General features: G+C 40.5%; 1 protein-coding gene across 2 annotated transcripts in view; it reads right to left on the bottom strand.

Annotated features, from left to right (window-relative positions):
* The window catches only part of pappaa (pregnancy-associated plasma protein A, pappalysin 1a), a 95,989-nt gene that overhangs the window by 55,055 nt on the left and 21,205 nt on the right, over positions 1 to 19,729 (bottom strand). For both annotated transcript variants that reach the window (XM_035955855.2, XM_023287300.3), the window contains exons 7-10: positions 14,427 to 14,928; positions 9,043 to 9,171; positions 8,758 to 8,849; positions 5,327 to 5,523 (exon numbers count right to left, since the gene is read on the bottom strand). In XM_035955855.2, the coding sequence (XP_035811748.2) occupies positions 5,327 to 5,523; positions 8,758 to 8,849; positions 9,043 to 9,171; positions 14,427 to 14,928 (920 nt within the window). The remainder of the gene's footprint in view (positions 1 to 5,326; positions 5,524 to 8,757; positions 8,850 to 9,042; positions 9,172 to 14,426; positions 14,929 to 19,729) is intronic.

The raw sequence follows: 19,729 nt of genomic DNA, 5'->3' as shown, positions 1-19,729 counted from the left end.
GCACACACCAGAATACAAACAGGCACTAGACAAGGCAGTAATGGCACATATTGCGGGATGAATGCTAGTGGTTAACCAGACACTAACTCCAGCAGAGAACTTTACTGTTATTTTGGCTTTGTGTCGTGGTAATGACATTGTCTCTGGAGTGTGGTTGAGCGAGATCAAAATGTTACCCTGTGTGCCAAGTCCGGATAAACACATGACTGCTGCCCCTCTTCTTGCTGATCCAGTCAGACACAGGAATCTTGCTGTACTCTTTTATTATCATGATCCTTGTAACTTCAGTGAAAGACTGAGTGCATTGACAATCAGTGTGTTGTAACCATATTGTAGCTTAGGTACTGGCAGAGTCACTGAAGCTTATTTATGCACGGTCACTCAATGCTCTCAACAGTTGTTTCTTGTGAAGAGATATTATGTCGCTGCAGGCCACATTAATACCTCAGTAACTTCACACAGAAGGAAACAGGAATCATTCCAAGCTCTTACAAACAGAGTGGGGTCATAACAAGTTACATTTACAACATGTATGTGCTTAAGTGGTTTATTTCAGTAATTTGTACTTACTGGAATAGTTTAATGCCATTTCCTTCCCCTCTTCCTTGAGTACACTATTAGAGGAAAATCTTTTTTTTTCTTAGTTTTGGGCACACTTATTGTGCTACTTATATTCATTAACCATTTTATGTAATTGTGCAAAGATATTGTATCCCTGGTATTTTGCAATTGTTAGGATTTACTATTTTAAGGCACCACCAGCTGAACACTGAAATTGATATCACATATGAGTAATACAATATTGATATTAATAACAATTGTTGTGTAATTGACATATGGGTTGTGTTGACCTGAATAGAGAGAGAGCATTAACCCCAGGCTCTGAAGGGTTAAATACATGATGGATACAGACGGGTCAAGCTGGAAAGTTAGAGCTGCACACACACACATCGGTACCTTTGAGATACCACCAGTAGCTGCATCACATCACAGCTATCAAAGGAATAGACTAACAGGTAGAGAGCGGGAAGAAGTTTGCAGGAGGGTTCTTTTTACAGGGTGTGGCTCCTGGGGATTGGATGAATCCTGTGCCGAGAGATATGGAGCTAAGTCTAAACCATGGTTTATCCCCACCTTTAGCCAATCATATTTCAATATTTGAATTATATGTTTGTGTTTTATAACCAATCACATTTCACCATACTGAATAAAATGCTCTGTTCATATCAGACTTTATCGTTTTCTGGGAGGCTGTTCCAAACAGAAAATGTCCTTGTACAAGACTCTTTTGAGACACTAATATTTACAAAATAAACCGCTTAATTGGAGAGAAGTAGTTTGTCTTCTATCTCAAAAAACGAACACGCTCAACACAATTCTCTGTTAACGTACAACTACACCCCCACATGACTGTTTACAGTTCAGTCGCAGACTCAGATAAGACAAAAGATCCTTGGCATCACGTTTTTTTTGTTGTTTTCGCATTGTTGGAGTGAACTAGATAAAAAAAAGAAAATAGTTGTCTGAGGAGATAAGAAAGAAAATTACTGCCAAGCATGTTCAAGGTAAAGGCTACAAGACCTTCTCTGAGTGGTTTAATACTCCTCCAACCACAGTTGCTAATGATATTAAGACATTTAAGGACCACGGGACTGTAGCCAACCTCGCTGGATGTAACTCCAAGAGGAAAATGGTCTGAACAGAAGGATAGTTCAAATGGTGCAAAAAAGAACCAAAGGAAAACTTCAAAGCAAGTACAAGTTAACCTCCAAGATCATCGCACGTCATACGTCATGAAAGTGCTCTCAGGAAGATCTCAGGTAATAAATAAGGACATTAAAAAAAACAGAACAGAATTTCCTTAAATGCATATTCACAAGAAACAATGTGTGTGGGACAGTTTTCATTAGACAAATGAAACAGAATTAAAGCTTTTTGGTATTTCTCATTAATTATATGTTCACAGAAGGAAAAAAAAAGGAAACTTAGCACCATCCCTACCGTGAAACTTGAAAGAGGCTCAGTGGTGTTATGCGGTTGCTTTCCTCTGTTTCCCACAGGGTGCTGTTAACCTGTGCAGGTCACAACTAAATCAAGGGATTATCACAGGTCGTGGCTTCTCCAACAGGATAATCACCCAAATAATTATCTAAAAGCACCCAAGAGCAGTTGAAAAGAAAAAAAGGTTGACCTTTGGAAAGTGGCCGACTATGAGTCCTGATTTCTATCTGTTGAACAGAAGTGTGGGCCAAACCACCTCCTAAGAAGTGCAGAAATCTCATTAAGAGCTACAAAAGTGCTCATTTGCAGTGACTGCAAATATAGCTAAAGAAAATATTTGATAAAGGGTCCCATTATTTCTGTTGATGCCATTTTTATTGGCTCTATTATTTGAATGAATCTACATCAAATATCAAAAACAGTAAGTCGGCTCTGTTAAATATGGAATAGAGAATAGTGGATGCCAAATATTTCTGATATTTTATCTTCTTATTTTATTGTCTTCTTCTTTTCATTTCTAAAGGGGAAGGGTACCATTAATTGGCCATGTGTTGTCCAGATACAACAAGATGACCTCAAGAGTTGAGTTCAAAACCATTTTTCAAGTAAAATGTAAAGTTCACATGAAGTAATGGATTAAATTTGTCTCGCTTGAGTACAGAAAATAAGCTTTGCACCTTGGCAGTAGTCATCATTTCTCAAACCTCACGATTTTAATATTGATGACAGCCACCTCAGAGCTGCAAAACAATTGGAACAACAACCCCAACAGCTTTTAAACTCCCTGTCAAAGGCAATACATAAGACTGTTTCAGCATTTGTGGACATTTTGCAGACAAAAAGTACAAGAAGTTCTCAATAAAGTCTGTAGATCAACAGAACACCATCATAAGTATGTCTGCTGCTCAGAGGCCACTTTGGATTTTGTGGGTGTTATCACACTGAATGCCTACAGATCTTTCACATCCCTTTTCATCAACAAATATTCAGTCACCCAGGAAAATTTCAAACACCATGAACTGAGAAAACTAAAGCAAAGAACTCTCGATAGGGAACAAGATCCAGATGCCTGAAGAATGACCTTTAATTGGGCACTCTGTGGCAGATTCCTGGTTGGCATCAAGGGCAATTGTCAGTGAAAGCAACAGTTTAAAATACCAAATTCCTGATCACCACCAAAAGTTCCTTCCAAACATGCAAGCCTTGTTTTGCTACTGATCAGCCACTTTGGTGTTCCGCATGTTGTCCTAAAGTGGCTCGATATAAACTGGATCCTTGGACGAAGACAAACTTACCGCCTGGTCTTCATCTCAACAACTAGTCCTTACATGCTTTGTCTATGGCATGAGCTTCCAGTACAGTCACCACAGCCACATGCATGCAATTGCACAACTGCTTATGAGAACAGCTTGGAAGACGGCTTCAACTGAGTTATCTTAGTTTTCCGAGCAACTCTCACGAGCATGAACGTGTGCACGATCCTGCGTTCACAACTGTGTGTGCAATTGTGTGCAAACACAGATGCAGGGTTTGTGTGTGTCCACATGCTTGAAACTGCAAGGACACAGTATAATCCAAGTTAATTTGGAGTTGAAGAGATGGCACTGATGTGGCTGTAGTGCATGTAAGTGGAGTGGGAAAATAAAAGTCAGTGATTACATCAATGTGCACTGATGTTGGTGAGAGAAATGGGCTCTGAGGACATTTTTTTTGATGCAACAGTGTACTTACAAGTGTTTCTACTCACAATTTACTGGATAGATGACTGAGTGTGTGAGAATGTAGGGGGGAGGCAGAGAGAGATAGCAACAAGACCGTTGTGTTTTGTTAACCTGTGTTTGCATATTTTCCACACGTCCATAGGCACTTGTGTTTCAGTGGCCTTGTAATGAGGTGATCTCATCACATATGACCCTTAGGGAACAGTGCGTTCTCCACAATAAAAGAGCTTTTTGTATGAGCAATGTGTCCTTCACAGCAGAAATCCTTTCTTTATGGTTATGTGGACATGTTCCACTGGTGTCTCATTCCACACAGAAAATAAAACATCTGCAGCGTTGTTTAGTTGGAACACTTTCCCTTCTTTGTTTAAGCAGAAGTGGAACCATATAAATATCAAATGCAGTAAATGGTGTCAGTTAATTTGCTACCTTTGTGTTAGATAGGCACCAGACAACAGCTGCTTAAGAATAAATAGTTCAATGGCCTTGTAAAATGCATCATTAGCAGTGGGAACAAGTTCTACCAACAACACACACTTCCCACATCACACACACCTAAGAAGAGGGAGCACTGTCAGTGTAGAGGTGTTAAGTATTACAGTTTCAACACAAAGCCTCTACTTTGGTGGCTTAAAATATTCATTCATAAAAGCAGTACATTTAATGACTCCAACTTAAGCAAGATAATGCAGGATTTTTGTTTTAATATTTGGTTGGAACAAAAAAATACCTTGAAATCCAGTGAATAAAAATGAATTGAAATAATAAATAGGGTTTTAAAAGAGATAGTATACGTCAACAACATGTCTTAGCTTTCACCATCCATATTAGGGAGAGGGGATTAAATAGGATTGAGGCTAATGCACTTCTATGTGTCCTGCTTTGTGTGTGGGTGCATGTGTGTGTGTCCATGGACTTGTATTACTTGTGTTGTGGGAACATAAATCTGCATCCACAGCCACATTGTGTGAACCCAACTCATTTTGACAGACAAAAAGTCTCCATGATGTTAATTATTTAATTTTAGTTGGAAGACTAGGCTTAGGTAAGGGTTCAAACTAGGCTAAGCTATGTTTCTAGGAAATTAATCTAAGTCAATGTGATGTCCTCTGGAGCGATTCAACATGACTGTGCGTGCATGTCTGTGTGTCTCACCCTAATGTTTTGGGCAGTCAGCCCCTTTCTGTGTTGCAACAGCAACAAATCAATGCGTCCACTGGGCTTAGGTGGAATCAATGGCTTCTTCTGTTGTCTTCCATAAGCATTATTTAAATGAGAGCGGCGAACTTCTACACCCACCCTGGAGGGGATCTAATTAAAGGTCCCAATCTTACTTAACTGGCAAACCAGCAAAGGAAGCCGCTTTGCTGGTGTCACACAAGAACCGAGGCTTCTTTCACGAATCAATAATGTGTCAAACAACAATTCCAAACCATCACAACATGGAAGACTATTCTGATTAAGGCAAGACAGAAATACATGACTGTTCAACTGATTGATGATTGTTTGATAAGATATTGGAAATCTTGTCTACATTTGAAGCATATTTTGCTCTTTTAAATGATGTCAACTCAGTGGATAGAACAAACCATGCATGGGCTTACCTTGGTAACTGCAGGGTATCCAGCAGCCACCTCTCCAGAGCAGTAGGGCTTTTCTTCATGGGAAACTTCAACAGTGGAAGCCCACTGGTCTAGGAAGCCACTGGGGGTGTAGAGGCCACAGTCTCTCACTCCCGTTTCTCGTTCAAAGTCCTCACACACCCCATCACCATCGTAGTAGTAGCACATGCTTGGCTCCTCTGCAATTGAAAAGAAGTTGCAACTTCAAATAAGTTATTTTCTGTATAGTAAAACTGACAAGTCAAAAATGCAATGACTGTTTTGTGGTGTGTTGGTGGCATTCTACCACCAACCAACCAACTCTCCTTTGTCTAGCGTGTTCTCATTTGTATGAAGCCATACAGATAAGTTTTCACACATTCAAGTCTTTGGAACTCAGTCCTACTCTCTCATCCTGTTTCATGGTTATCCTTTGAGATACCATTTCAAACCTTATTTCTAGTATTTTGGAAGGTGAAGAAGAAGAGAACCAGATGCACAGTAGATGTAAGGTGAAAGAAGGACGATAAAATCTTGTATGTGTCAAGATATATAAATGGAGATGACAGAATATGTTAAGGTAAGGAAGACAGAAACAATACAAAAAAGAAAAAAGAAAAAAAAAGAGTGAAAATGAGAGTGTGATAAAATGAGAGCAAGACAGACAAACACAGAGAGTGTAGGAGGAACGGTGGGGGCAGACAAAGTCAAGAGGTAAAGAAAGATACAGCAGTATTTTTTCCAGACATCCCACCCGGAGTTAAGGTCTGGAACTGAAGGACTAGAGGAGAGGGGAGCGGAGAGCAGGGAGGTAGCCTGGGCCTCATTGGTCTCAGCTCTCAGCTAAAGCAGCGTCAGCCGGTGGGGTTCCAGTTAGGGGGAAAGGCGGCATTCTGTGCCAAGTTGGCCGGGGCCTCCTCCTCGAAATTCCAGCCATCCCCAGCACGGCCAAAAGCTCAAGTCAGTTCTGTGCTCTGGCAATGGTAAAACGAGGGGCTACTGAGGGGGCATATAGAATAGGCTCCCGCCACTCACTCAGCAGGAACAGAGGCAAAGGAAGAAGGGAAGGAGTGAGACTGAGAGAAGAAGGAAGTTCAAAAAAAGTGGCTCGTGAAAGGTGCAGGAATAACAGTTAGAATGTGAGCTGATGAGAGAGGAAGAGCAAAGGGATGAAAAAAAGGCGAGAAAGTTAGCATTTGCCACAGTTGTTGAATTTGGACATGGACAGAATAAACAGATAGTGAAAAAAATGAGGAGGTGATTGAGTGCATGAGGCAAAAAGAACAGAGTTGGAGGAAGAAAAGGAGTGCGGGAGATGAACAAAGATAGAAAGAGACAGATAAGAAATGTGCAAAGACTGAGAAGCCTGTTTTGCTTTTGTCAGTACAGCACCCAAGCTATATTTGTGTCAAACGGGGGGAAAGAGTGACACCTGACCTGAAAATGATCATTTTTTAGCAATAGTGGGTGCATTTGAATATGCTTTAAGAACATCAGATTGCATTTGCTTTATGCTTTATCTGCACCTGTGTTTATTATGGCTCTGAGCCCTACTGAGACACAGTCACTGGGATTGTAACACCAGGTGGGGTCATGTGAAAGGAACTTGCAAATTTCATCAGTTCCAGATATAAATCGGCTCAATCGTGTGAATAGCCTATTAAATCTCATCCAGAATGTAACACCATAGACCTGTTGTATACTTAGTGTCAATTCTCCATCCAATTCTCTCTTTCACCATCCAACACACTGACAAGCAGGCACTCTCTCGCACATACAGACAGATGGACAGAAGGTCCCGTCATTATAGTGTCAGATTTCTGTGCAAAACTTCAGCTATGTCAGACAGTGTCGGACGCACACACACACACACACACACACACACACACACACACATACACATACACAAACGCACACTTACACACATCCCAGAGCACTGCAGTTGGTGGAAAAACAGCACAGCCAATTTTGCAGTCATCCAGCAATCTGACAGGGATTAAGTGGCCACTTCACATTGGCTCACACATGTGTGTCCATGCATGCACGTACTTTACATGCGCAAACACACACAGTCACAACAGGGGGCGAAATGATTGTCGGCCAGCAGGAGACGGGACAGGAAACCATTCATCTATTCATAAAATAAAACAATGTACAGTAGGAGATGCCATTCACTCAGCTATGTAAAATAAGCTTATGCTCACCCTTTTAAAAATAATGATCTCCAGATTTTTTTTTTTTTTTTTTATACAACAGGCCAAAGTGATTATGTATCCCTCCTGATATTTTATTCCTTTGAGAAAGGCATGGAGTTCTTGAAGTACACTCAGATGATGTACACCCAGATGTCAACTCAGTTCAAGAGAGTCTCATTGAGAAATCTGCACGATCTCCTTTTGATGAAACAATATTGAAAAAACTGTTTCAGCGAACAGGCAATGATACCATTGTAGAGAAAAGCATAAAACTGTTCAGACGGAACAACTGGAAAGATCTTAATTCTTTGGCATTTTTGGCAAGTAAAATATGTTTAGAAACTTGTCAGTTCATGCTAATAAAATAGTCAACATAGAGAATGCACAGATTATACCAAACGTTTTCATTTTTAGTAACTATTCTTTTTTTTAAAAATGCATTGAAGATTGTGAATTTATTGTGACATTATACAAGTGATGCCTTGCTATGTATCAAACATAACTGTCACAGCCACTAATATGTATTACAACAACCATGCTTGCTCTGATAGAGTGGATCTGTTTGAGAAGTCACACACCCATATTGGGTTAAATATTAGTAGGTTTCACTGCAAGAACGTGGAACAGGTGCAAAGTGATATGAACATTTACAAACGTCCTTTCAAGCTTTTTTGTTTCTATTGCAGTGTAGGATCTGACAGCTTCGACCGTGATGTAAACTTCAAGCACACCAAAACAACCAATAATAGTAGATACTGGACAGAAGAGTGAAGGGTTGGTTAAGTTAGCTGATAGATTAGCATAATTTTGTTGATGGTGATGTTAACCAAGAGGATTGCTAGTCAGAAAGAACATCGAAAATGGTGCTATTTATTTGCTCGCAATCTAACCAATCAGTGTTGTCTTCTCATAGTTTAACCAGTTGGCATTGAGCCCCCATGCAGCAGTATTTTTCATGGCCGGTAGGCACTTTTTTCTCAACCGAAAACAGCCCTGAAATAGGTTCTACGGGGCGGTTCTTGCAATTGGAACAAGCACAAAGTTTGAGCTGCCTGAAAACAGGCCACTATTTGTAAAACAGCTTTAAAAACAGGTTTATGTCATCAAAGTTGCAGTAGAGACAAGGTTAGGATCAGGTTTACGATCACAGAGTTAGTTTTCCTTCACAACAACTGAGAGAAATCAACCAGCGATTGCAAGCATTTCAGCTATGGGAATACCTTTGTCCATATGACTTACCAACACAGTTGAAGAAGGGTTCTTTCTTGCATTGACTGGAACAGCCATCCCCATTCATAGAGTTCATGTCATCACATTCCTCTCCTTTGGAGCTGAAACAGCAGGAGGCAGTACTTAGAAAGCATGGGCACACTGAACTGACAAGTGTTAAAGGAAACACAGTGAAAATGCTTTCTTGCACATCTGTATGCATTTTTTTATATATATATATATATATATATATATTTTTTTTTTTTTTTTTTTTTTTTTTTTTTTTTTAAATGCTTGTGTGCATGTGGCTGTTACCTCTGGATGCGTCCATCCCCACAGTAAGGTGCCCCAAGTTCATGCACCAGAGGTGGAGAAGGCTCACTGTCACTCCGGCTGGAGATTGTTTGTACCTGGTAGGTATATACAACATGTGGTACCACATCCCTACAAGGGGAGGGACAAAAAACACTGTAAGTATACATTTAATTCAAATGTAAAGGCTTGAAGAAATTTCAAACATAAAGAAAGGAGAGAGCAAGTACAAGAGACTCAGACCAGGCCTGAGGAGAGTGGGTCGATAGGATTGTTGCTCTGTTTGCTGGCGAGTGTGTGAGTGTTCTTTTAGCGTCTTATACCACCAGCCAACACAAATAACAACATCTGCCTCAGTGCACACTTCTTCCACACATCTACCTCTATCTCTGTCTGGTCAACCGCCGATAGGGCTGCGTTTACCCACTTTGGGGTCCAGCTCTGTTTTGTTTCCTTATCATAGCGATTCAAGGAACCATCGTGATGAACACACAATGGAGAGGAGAAATATTGGGGGGCTACTCACTTTGTCGGTGTAAGTCGCCATGATGGTTTCTTGAGTCACCATGATAAGGAAGTCTGAAAAAAAAGTCTGAAAGGAAAAGAAACATAAATGAGAAAATCAAAACCATAAACTAAAAAAAAAAAAGAATCAAAGCTATAAATGAGAAACCAAAACCATAGGCAAAGCAACAAAACTAAAGGAAAGAAAACATGGAAACAACAGAAGTGCAAGCGAGGGTGCTTTAATGAAATGAATTATCTTGGTTTTATCATATAAATTGTTACTTTTTCTTTATTGTTTGCCTTTACATGTTACTTATGTTATAATCAAGCTGTATTCTAGCCTTGCAAAGCCAACAATCTATTGAATGACACACATTGTGGATCACTTAAGACTCATCAAGAAGTCTTCATGGCAAGTAGAAACTTACAGCTGAGGCAAATTGGCTGTTTTATGAATTCCAATTCATTATAATGTTATGTTTAGCGCGTTTTAACAGGATGTGGAACAAAGAACATGGTTAAAGAATCATGTAAAGGCAAGCAAAGGGAAGTTCTGAAAACAAACTATAAAAACAAAATAACTGGTTTCACATAAGCACTCTCATTTGCAACTGTATTGTTTATAGTTTTCTTTCCGTTTTGACCATTTTTTCTTTGCTTATAGTTTTGGTTTCTCGTTTCTAGTTTTGATTTGTCGCTTATGGTTATGGTTTCTCATTCATGGTTCTCCTTTTTGGCTTTCAGAGTTTTGGGTCCCATGTGTGCACTTGTATTACTCATGTTGTGGGGTCATAAATCTGTTTACCCAGGCACATTGTGGGAACTTTACTTCCTTTTGGGGACAAAAAGCAAGTCGCTCAGACATAAATCATTAAATTTTAGGGTGAAGACTTGGTTTAATGTTACGGTAACTTTAGGGTTAGGGGACGTCTCAAGCAAATGAATGTAAGTCAATGTAATGTGCTTTGAAGTGATGGAAATACGTCAGACTGTAATAAATTCTGCTGTATAAATGTTTTTTGTTTTATTGTTTGTGTGTTTTTGTGAATGTTATAATTATATGCATTAACTCTTGTCTGAAGATTGCCCTACCACAGTTTCATTTGACTGCCATGTGTTGCTATGACGAGAGCTACAAGCAGGTGATTAATTTGTTCGATTGCAATGGGGATTCCATTAAAGCTTATTATTATTAATGGATGAAATTGATTTTTAAAAAATTTGATTTCAAGAATATCTTCGATGTTATGTGCTATTGTAGGCATTAGGCGGCAGGACTGCAAAAGATTTGTTCCGGCTCTTTCATCACTTGAAAGATAATACGCATGTAATTGCCTTTACATTGCATTGATTGATTAAATATAGATCAAAGAGTATCAGTAAGAGAAAATACACAGTTTAAAAGTTCCAAAAATACCTGCAGGCACAAGGCACTGTAACATGCCTTTCAAGGGTATTTTGATAGTACCAGGTGATTACACATAGAAGCATGTGCGGGTGTACAGTGTACAGTATCTGTGTTCATCTGTGTGTGTTCCTGCCTTCACTGATGTGTGCGCTCGGCTTATGTGTGAGCATGCATATGGATGTGTTTCCATTCTGTAGCTCCTTGTTGTTCTTGGCTGAAAGATCCCAGATGAGAAAAAACAGATAAATATAAGGAAGTTTAGAAAAAAATCTAGATTGAGCCTGAAAGATCAACAAACACAGCAATACTTCGTTTGGCAGCTGACATGCATTTGAGGTTTTGCCATCAATTTTACACCTACAGTGTGTCTAACAAACTAAAGCTGCATGATTAGAATGATAAGAGATACTTCAAGAGACAGGAGATCTTTCATGAACCGAGACCCTTTATCTGATGGTTTGCATCCATGTCTCTAGTATTCTCATGCATCTGCTAGCTGCTCAGAGTGCAGCTATTGGTTATAACTTTTATCTTCACACAAAAAAAGAGGCTGCAGTCATCACCAATGCACTTTCTGACCAATCCTCTTTTGGAAGAAGTAAGTAAAATCAATCGTGAAAATCACAGTTGAGAAGGAATGAAAATTGACACTAAAGGTTACAGTGTGAATTAAAATATATTACTGGCATTACTGGCCTTGGAACTGAGCACGCAATTTTGGATAGTCTGTTCGGGAAGGCATTCATGTGGTGCATTCATTTGTACATTGAAAAAGTCACAGAAATAGTTGTGCAAAGCTTGGACATGAGAGATTCAATCCTTGCTTACTTTCTTAAACCATTACGTCAAGTGGTTGTGAACACTGGGTTGTCAGTTTCAGAAAGCTACAAAACTGAAGGACAAAACAGCTCCTCCAATTCCAGCATCAGAAAGGTCTGAGGTGTGTCCACAGTGTTACGTTTTAAAACACATAGCTTTTGCCACATTTCTGCCTACTGTCAACACTAATCCAACATTTTGCTATAACTGAGACTTTTGGAAAAGCTGTTGACCTTGTTTTAGTTTGACAACTCCAGGATTGCAGAAATACAGACATTTTTTTTTTTGGAAACAATGACTTTCTGATTGGGTCTTAACCGTCACTGTGTCATTCCCTGATTCATCACCCTCCTAACATGTGAGTGTTTTCTGGAAGGAAAATCAAGACATCAGCCTCGACTACAAGTGATTAACTCAACAATTCAACAATGATAACTAATTTCAGGTGTTGCTGACTTTGTTGTTTGTTTTTTTTTTTTTTTTTTTTTTTTACATCTAAGTAACCAATCCCTTGCCCCATGTTTACTGCAGAACCTGCATCCCCCATTGCTAGTAGGAAAAAAGTTTATTTTTAATACAGTACTAAGTTGCTTGTTGCCATTTTAAAATGCAGTGTGGATGTAGCCTGAGAGCAGGATTTTGTTCTGCTCATCCATTTGACCAGGACTACTAACTGGGGCTAACGATGATGGCTACAGAGTTGATTCACATCCAGCAAGAAAGTTTGAAACACGAAAAAATAAATAACCAAATCTTAAATATTCTTTTTGAAAAGAGGCAGTAAGAAAGATTAAGCTCTTGTCAGCAGAGTACATAAACGGGATGGATGGGGCATGTAATGTGGAAGAGTTGTGCAGAACCAGGATAGACTCCGATTAAAGGGGGTGCGCAGTAGCCCCCCAGCCTTGCAATGATTTACCCCGAACAAGTCCAACCTCCCACCCTGCATCTCCTCTTCACCCTTCTTACGCTCCACCATAATTTACTCTGTCACGCTGACCTCCCAGCCGTTAGCCATTCCAAACAAACCACCACCTATGGATGGAGCCAAAAGAGCCAAGATGTCAGCCGTTCCTCTTGTTCAGTTTGCCCCGGCTCAGATGAAGGCCAGTGGCCTGATGGTGGGAGGTCAATCATTCTCCCCCTCCTCCTCCTCTATCCTACCCCATGAAAACATACGGCAAGAAGAAGTAACTTTCTGTGTGGTCAACAAAAGCTTTTCAGCAGCTGGACCCCAGCGATCAAACGGAGCACTTTGCATTGGATTTGTGACAAGCCAAAACATCTGGGTGAACTTTACTCATCGCCATGTCAAAGGCTATGTTTGTTGTGAGATCGTGAGCGTGACGAGACATTATTTTAGCCAGAGGGTATAATGGCTCGTCAAACTCACATCACATTACATGTTTGACAAATGTCTGACTTGGTGGACTCATCTTTTTCTTATTTCTTGAGGAGTGACACAGTGGTACCATGCAGGATCCAGAGCAGAGTAATCCACAATACACACTGTTAAACAGAAAGTAATACCCCTATATCAGTATCATAAGTTATGTATATTTTTATTTATTCTGCTTATTCTTTAGTTGGATGAGTTAAAAGTTTTGATGGCTGAAACACACATGCTTACTTGCTACAGAACTTCTCTGACCATCTAACATAGACAAGATCCCACATGCTCTCACAACAGAAAATAGACAGCCATTGCCACTGACCACTACCACTGGAATGCAACCACAGCTAGTGAAATATACCACAGCAGTAAAACTACCTACAGTACATCAATAATCACTGAAGTGTGCCAAAACCTCCGAATAAATACATCCCTACTGCAGGCAGCCTTCCATAGATACTGCCATTCAGCCTGGAATACATCTACGGACACTTTATGGAACTTAGATGTCATCACTTCATCTTGCATAACATGCATACTCACCCTTTCGCCTCTTATCAAGCACTTTCCTTCTCATGTGAACCGCACTGACAGCGCGATAGTGAGATGGCATAACATGCAGCAGTGCCATGTATAGCACAATTTTATCAAGTCAGCAAATTCCATGAAAGCAAAGCACTAAACTCTCACCACAGTGTGCAGATAATACCTCCAACAAGCCATCTATTTGCCCTTGCTTCATGGAACATGGGAAAAAACAAATGTGGGCAACAATTGACCTGTGACTTAGGAAACAAATGTTGGGCAACAGATTTGAAACTGCAGAAGCAGCGAGGGCTTGCTAGCAGTCCTGGGGGTATTGAAAAGGATATCTGGTATTTCAAGAACATGTTTTTGTGGATAGTTTCCACAGATAAATAAACACCTTCCACTGGCATGTCTAAAAGCCCTAATTAAGTCACACTAAAGCAGGAAGCTAAATGGTGACCGCTCAGCAATTCTCAACTTCTAACAGAAAGCACTTTGTGGAGCAGCAGTTGTTCTGATGTATGTTTTTCATTCTTCACTAGGAAGAATGGCCAGGCTTTCCAAGACCCCGACAAATCCCAGACATATATTTTATATGCTGTTCAGGTATTTCTCAACTCATGAATGTCAGGCAGAACATACTGAGTTTTATGCACAGTGCTGACAGTCACAGAGCGCTGACTGATGCAGAAGTTTGTTGAAACAAAAATATTCACCTACCAGATCACTCACCTGTCTGTATATCGACGGGTAGGTTCAATTAGCATCAGACCATGTGGTGCATGGGTGAAGGGTGGTTGGCGCAATAGGCGATAGCGTAGTGGTTGGCAATGCCTACAAAGTGTGCAGTCTGGCTTGGATGCCAAGAGAGTGGCGTCAATCTCCAGGTGTTGCTCCATGGTGTAAAACTGGACCCCGTACACCTCTTCCTCTATGTCCAGCTTCAGAGTCAGCGGGGTGTCACAGAAAACATTACTGGGGCCCAGTGAAATGTTGTTCCCACTGACAGTCAGCAGCAAGATGTTATGGATTGCTGGCAGCGCTGTTTCTTCGGGACTAAAGAAGGTGACCCACACGGTCAGGGAATCAGGCACCAGCGGGTAGGGGAACTCTAGCTGAAGCATGCAGCCCTGGAGCGGGCACTCCGACAGGCCGACAACGCCTTGCTCGATCATTGCGTTGGGGCTCCAGGTGCGCACACTTGGCTCGCACGCCTGCTCCACATCTGGAGGGCCTATGCAAAAACATTACAAAAAGGACAGTGTCACACACACAACATGCAAACAACACGGAGACTTCAAATAACCCACAGACACAACATCATGTCTGACATTTCTTACACAAACATGAGTGATTATTACATTACATAAAGATGTTTAATGAGGAATACAACTATAGGACACAATGATGCTAGTATTTTGATTCATTTGAAGAACCAGAAGGAGGTAAAATGGTCTTTTAAAGTAAAATTTTAAAGCTAACAGCATTTTTATGAGTGCTAACAGATAAAGAGTTTGCATCAATGAAAGTGTATCTGCAGTTCTTGCAACATCAAGGCCGAGGTGAAACTGAGAGTTCATTGTGAGTCCATCTGCAGAGGAAAGGCAGAGCTGAGGTGTGTACCTTCTGAGAGGGGCCCTGTGCAGGGTTCTCACTTCAGCACAGTCATTACAACCTCTAACAGCCACACTCCCGCCATATTTGGAGTCCACACACAGCTAACTCGCATTATCCCAAGTGACGTACACTAACATTCATCAAGCACTTTTAGAAGCCAGCAAGCGGCAGACACTATGTTCTCCCTCGATTTCCTTTTGTGCATTTCCAAGCTGGCAACCAACGAAGCCATTTGCTAACCTCATTTCTGGGCACCGTGCAAAATTCCAGTGTTTAATCAAGTGAGGACTGAATATGGTTTCCAAGCCACATTATCTCAACACATTTATTATTGTACTGTAAGTGTGTGTGTGGCCAGCGTGGAGGTGAATTAAAGAAAAGAGAAAGAGAGTCCGAGAAAAAGAAAAGAGCGGGAGGAGAAAGAGGAGGTGTGTGTGTGTGTGCGTGCGTGCGTGCGTGCGTGCGTGCGTGCGTGCGTGCGTGCGTGCGTGCGTGCGTGCGTGCGTGCGTGCGTGCGTGCGTGCGTGCGTGTGTGTGTGTGCGTGTGTGTGGAGGAGGCTGGAAGAGAATGAACTTAGGTACTCCAAGAGCTTGGCTTTGTTCGGCTCATGTACTCCTGGCTTTCTGGGTGCATTTTCATTGAGTTTGCAAGGAAAGGAGCTGTAGCCACTGAAAATATTTTGTAATGTCAGCTGTTATGATGGGCCCCACTCCTGCTCTGGCGCTGTTGCTAATGTAGTTGGAGATTTAAGAGCAGACAGAGGAGGGATGTCATCCATTGTGTAACCTAAGGCAATGTAAACTGTATTTCAATCATGCAAAGACGTATCTGTGATTGGCAGTACAATGTGTACCAGCAGGGGTTTGAAATTTACAGTAATTTCAATCTAATAATTGCTGATTTTGCACACTCAAAGCAGCCAACTGCAACGGTCACCATGATTTACAATGAAAAACAGAAACTATGCTGAATATGTCAGTTCTCCAAACTTCTCAACAGAACACAGAACTGTCAAAGATGCATATCACTTGCTTACAACTACATAAATAGTCCTGTTGAAAATGTTTGACCTAAACTTCCCTTGTAGAGATGGGTGTAGGCATCAAGGTGACTAAACTTCTAGACTTGGGCTTTGCATATGAGCCTTTCACTCTCTGCTAATTCCATCTGGTATTAGTCTTCTAACAAAAACACCTGTTCTGGGAGAAATTCTTGAAAAGCAGTGGGCATAATTGTAGTGTATTTGGCACTGAGTTCCTTTTGAGTGTTTTGTGTTTGTGTTCTCAAGGTTTCTCTATGTCATGTGATCGTTGGAATCGTGGAATTGCGCTACTGTTGAGGTCAGGATGTTACAACTAAACTTTAGGAAATTAGGTGGCCCATAAATCTCTGTGTCTCCTGACTGTTGTCCAAGATAAAGATAAAATTTAATGAGTTTCTATTTGGCAAATAGCTGCGGGTAATGCTTATGTGTAGCAAACACTTACAATGACCGGCAACTATGACCAATTTGGTGCACAACCCAGCACTGTTTCCCAGTGGCTTGGGATCTGAATTTCTCTCTTCTAGAGGCCAAAAATTAATGAATGCAGCATAAAAAATAAGTATTGAAAAAACACACTAACCATCAACAGTAGAACTGCTTACTTGGCAGGGATTAAGGTATTTTTTCCCGAGAGGTGGTTAGGGGGCTATCAAACAAAAATAGCCCTGCATTTAAGAAAATGCATGGGCCCACATTGGTGGGGGTCACGCTGTTTAAGGTACCAATAAAAAGATAAACGACGATACAGAAAGTCGTGTTGGAGTAATCAATGTGTTTAAAATCATTGTGAAATGGTTTGTAAGACTCACAGACTGAATTTAACAACTTTGGAAAGATTTTATGGCAGAAATGTATCAAATGTGCTCAGTCAAAATTGCTTGACTGTAGAAATTTACCAATCAAAATAAAAAGTCAGAGAACTTTTTTTCTTAAGGACCTATATTATCGGTTATAAGGAAACACTTGAACATTAACTTCCACTACTAATCGATTTGAGACTGTCATACTCTGCATGGGTCATTTTTTTCTGCCACATTTCAACTCAGTTAGTTCATAAAGCCAGGGAATTCTGTAATCTGCAATAGTTTGAGTCAGTTTAGCTAAATCCTTTTAAACGCACGTGTTAAAATACTGATATGCAGCTCTTCTGAAGTTAGGACAATCAATGCTTGGTTCGACTTATAGAAATCAGCTATAAATGAAATTTGGTGATGTAGAACTCCAGGAAAGATGCTGGTGCCTGTCCACTATCAAGTCCTAATCCTTCTGCTCTGGAGACTCATACTGATCCACAAAAAGTCCAGAGAGCGGGATGAATAAACAGACAGGGATATGTTGAGGCATGCATGCTTTATGCTTTCTAAGAAGTGTCTGGCTCTGGCTCTCACTATCGATGACTCACTGTCACACACTGTAACACACTTCCTCACTTCGAAGGCAGACATCAACCCCCTCCAACCCTTGTGCCCTGACATACTCACAAACAGAGAGACGATTCACAGACACACTTTATAAAGGCAACAGACACTCTACAGGTTGGGAATCAATGAGACATCACGTTGCATTCAGACGATTTTTTAAAATTATTATTTAATATACGTGGAGCTGATGATACAGGTATTACTATCATATATTTTTTATGACTGAAGGAGGAACACAGTAATCAAGGGAAAGGAAGCAGAAATCTCCTGGTGATAAAGGTTTAGATCCATGTTTCTTGATTATTTTTTGCAATTATTTTGGCCTAAATAGCAAATTTGCCAAATAAAAACTTAACAGATTTTAATAAATAGCATTATGTTTTTCTCTCTGTCAGTTACTGTTCATTAGGGGTGAAAATATTATAGCGAAATAAATTTTCAGCCATTGATTGGTGACTTTGCCAAACGTGGCCACTGTACTTTGCTTGATCTTGGCAGGAAGGATGACATCTCATCCTTTAATCACTTGTTTTGCATTTGTGTTCAATATTGCCAATTGTGTGACCGCAATGAAAGAGGGTGAGTGATAAATTAAACTCACTGATGCCATCAAAGTGTCAAGAAATATGACCAACATCAACAACACTGCTCTCTTCATTCCTTTTTTTTTGTCCCATACTGCTTGTCCAAAATTAGAGGACTGAGAGTGTGCAATTGCCAAAATATTAGATACTGGATTATGTAAGTACAAATTAACTGCTAGGAGCAAAATGAAAGAGTCAAATAAATGTCATTATGACTGTTAAAAACATTGAATTAACTTTGGCATCTTCACTGCAGTGAAAAGGGTTTTGGTTGACCACTAAAGCTCACTAAGATTCGCTCAGTTTAAATTTTGTTTCACACATTATGTAACAGTTAAGAACAAAGTGTGTGTTTTTTGTTCTTTTTGGGTGGGCATTCTTGTTTGGATCAGGGACCTGGAACATGATGTAAAATTAGCAGTTTGTTCTCAAATTATGCCAGGCAGACAGACCTTCCATGGCTTCACATGAGCAAGGCTTGACACAATATTTCTTGTACTGAGGCTTCTAATATCTTGCACCTATACAGACAGAGACTCCCATGTTTGCTTATGAGTAAATCTGCAGATATTTACAGGCAAGATAACATTGTGTTTGTGCCCCAGATTGCACAATGCACATGAGAATCACTGCTTTGTAAAACCACCTCTACATGCATGAGACATATACATCCTGGATCTTTTCCCTTCCATCCATGCACACTGCTGTTTTCAATCAATCCAGGATCCTCCCTTGTTAATGTCACTAACTACATGCAATTCTCTTGACTATCTTGAGTGGTTTCGACCCCACCCAGTCTCTCCTACCCCCTCCCATAATCCATATCTATGTGTGTTATACCCTTTGTTTCATTATTGCTTTTTTTTTTTTACTCAAGCCATATTTCTCCAGGGCATAGAGTAGTAAAGATTAATCAGAGGTACTCCAGCTCTCTGCAACCACACTAGTGTTTCGCAGTCAGGTAGTGTGGAGAGACAGTCCTAAGATAACAGGTGCCCTGCATGCATGAAGGCATGTGGACACACATGCAAGGCATATCTGCATTGCCTATGCTTAAATGATCTTTTATTCAGTATAAGAAAATCACGCCAATAGCTAATATCCCAATACTTCAGTAAGCAGTATCTTAGAGTCAGCAGTTTGCCAGAATGTCTAATGGAAGTTGGACACGTATGAACCATCGCAGTAGAACAGCAGCTGTCATATCCAGTGTATCCAGTGAGAAGCTGGCCCACGCAGAGTTAACAGAGAATGAGGAGCTGCCACAAACAGGGAGCCATTCCAAGAGGGAAAATAGAGTACAGTTTACACACACAGGATATTAGACAAGTCCAGACTTGCCTCTGGTACACACACTATAGTCAGTG

The sequence above is a fragment of the Amphiprion ocellaris genome, chromosome 17, assembly GCF_022539595.1.
Source record: "Amphiprion ocellaris isolate individual 3 ecotype Okinawa chromosome 17, ASM2253959v1, whole genome shotgun sequence".
In the NCBI taxonomy this organism is placed as follows: domain Eukaryota; kingdom Metazoa; phylum Chordata; class Actinopteri; family Pomacentridae; genus Amphiprion; species Amphiprion ocellaris.
Note: the sequence above shows the minus strand (reverse complement) of the source record. Positions and strands in the feature narration are given on the sequence as shown.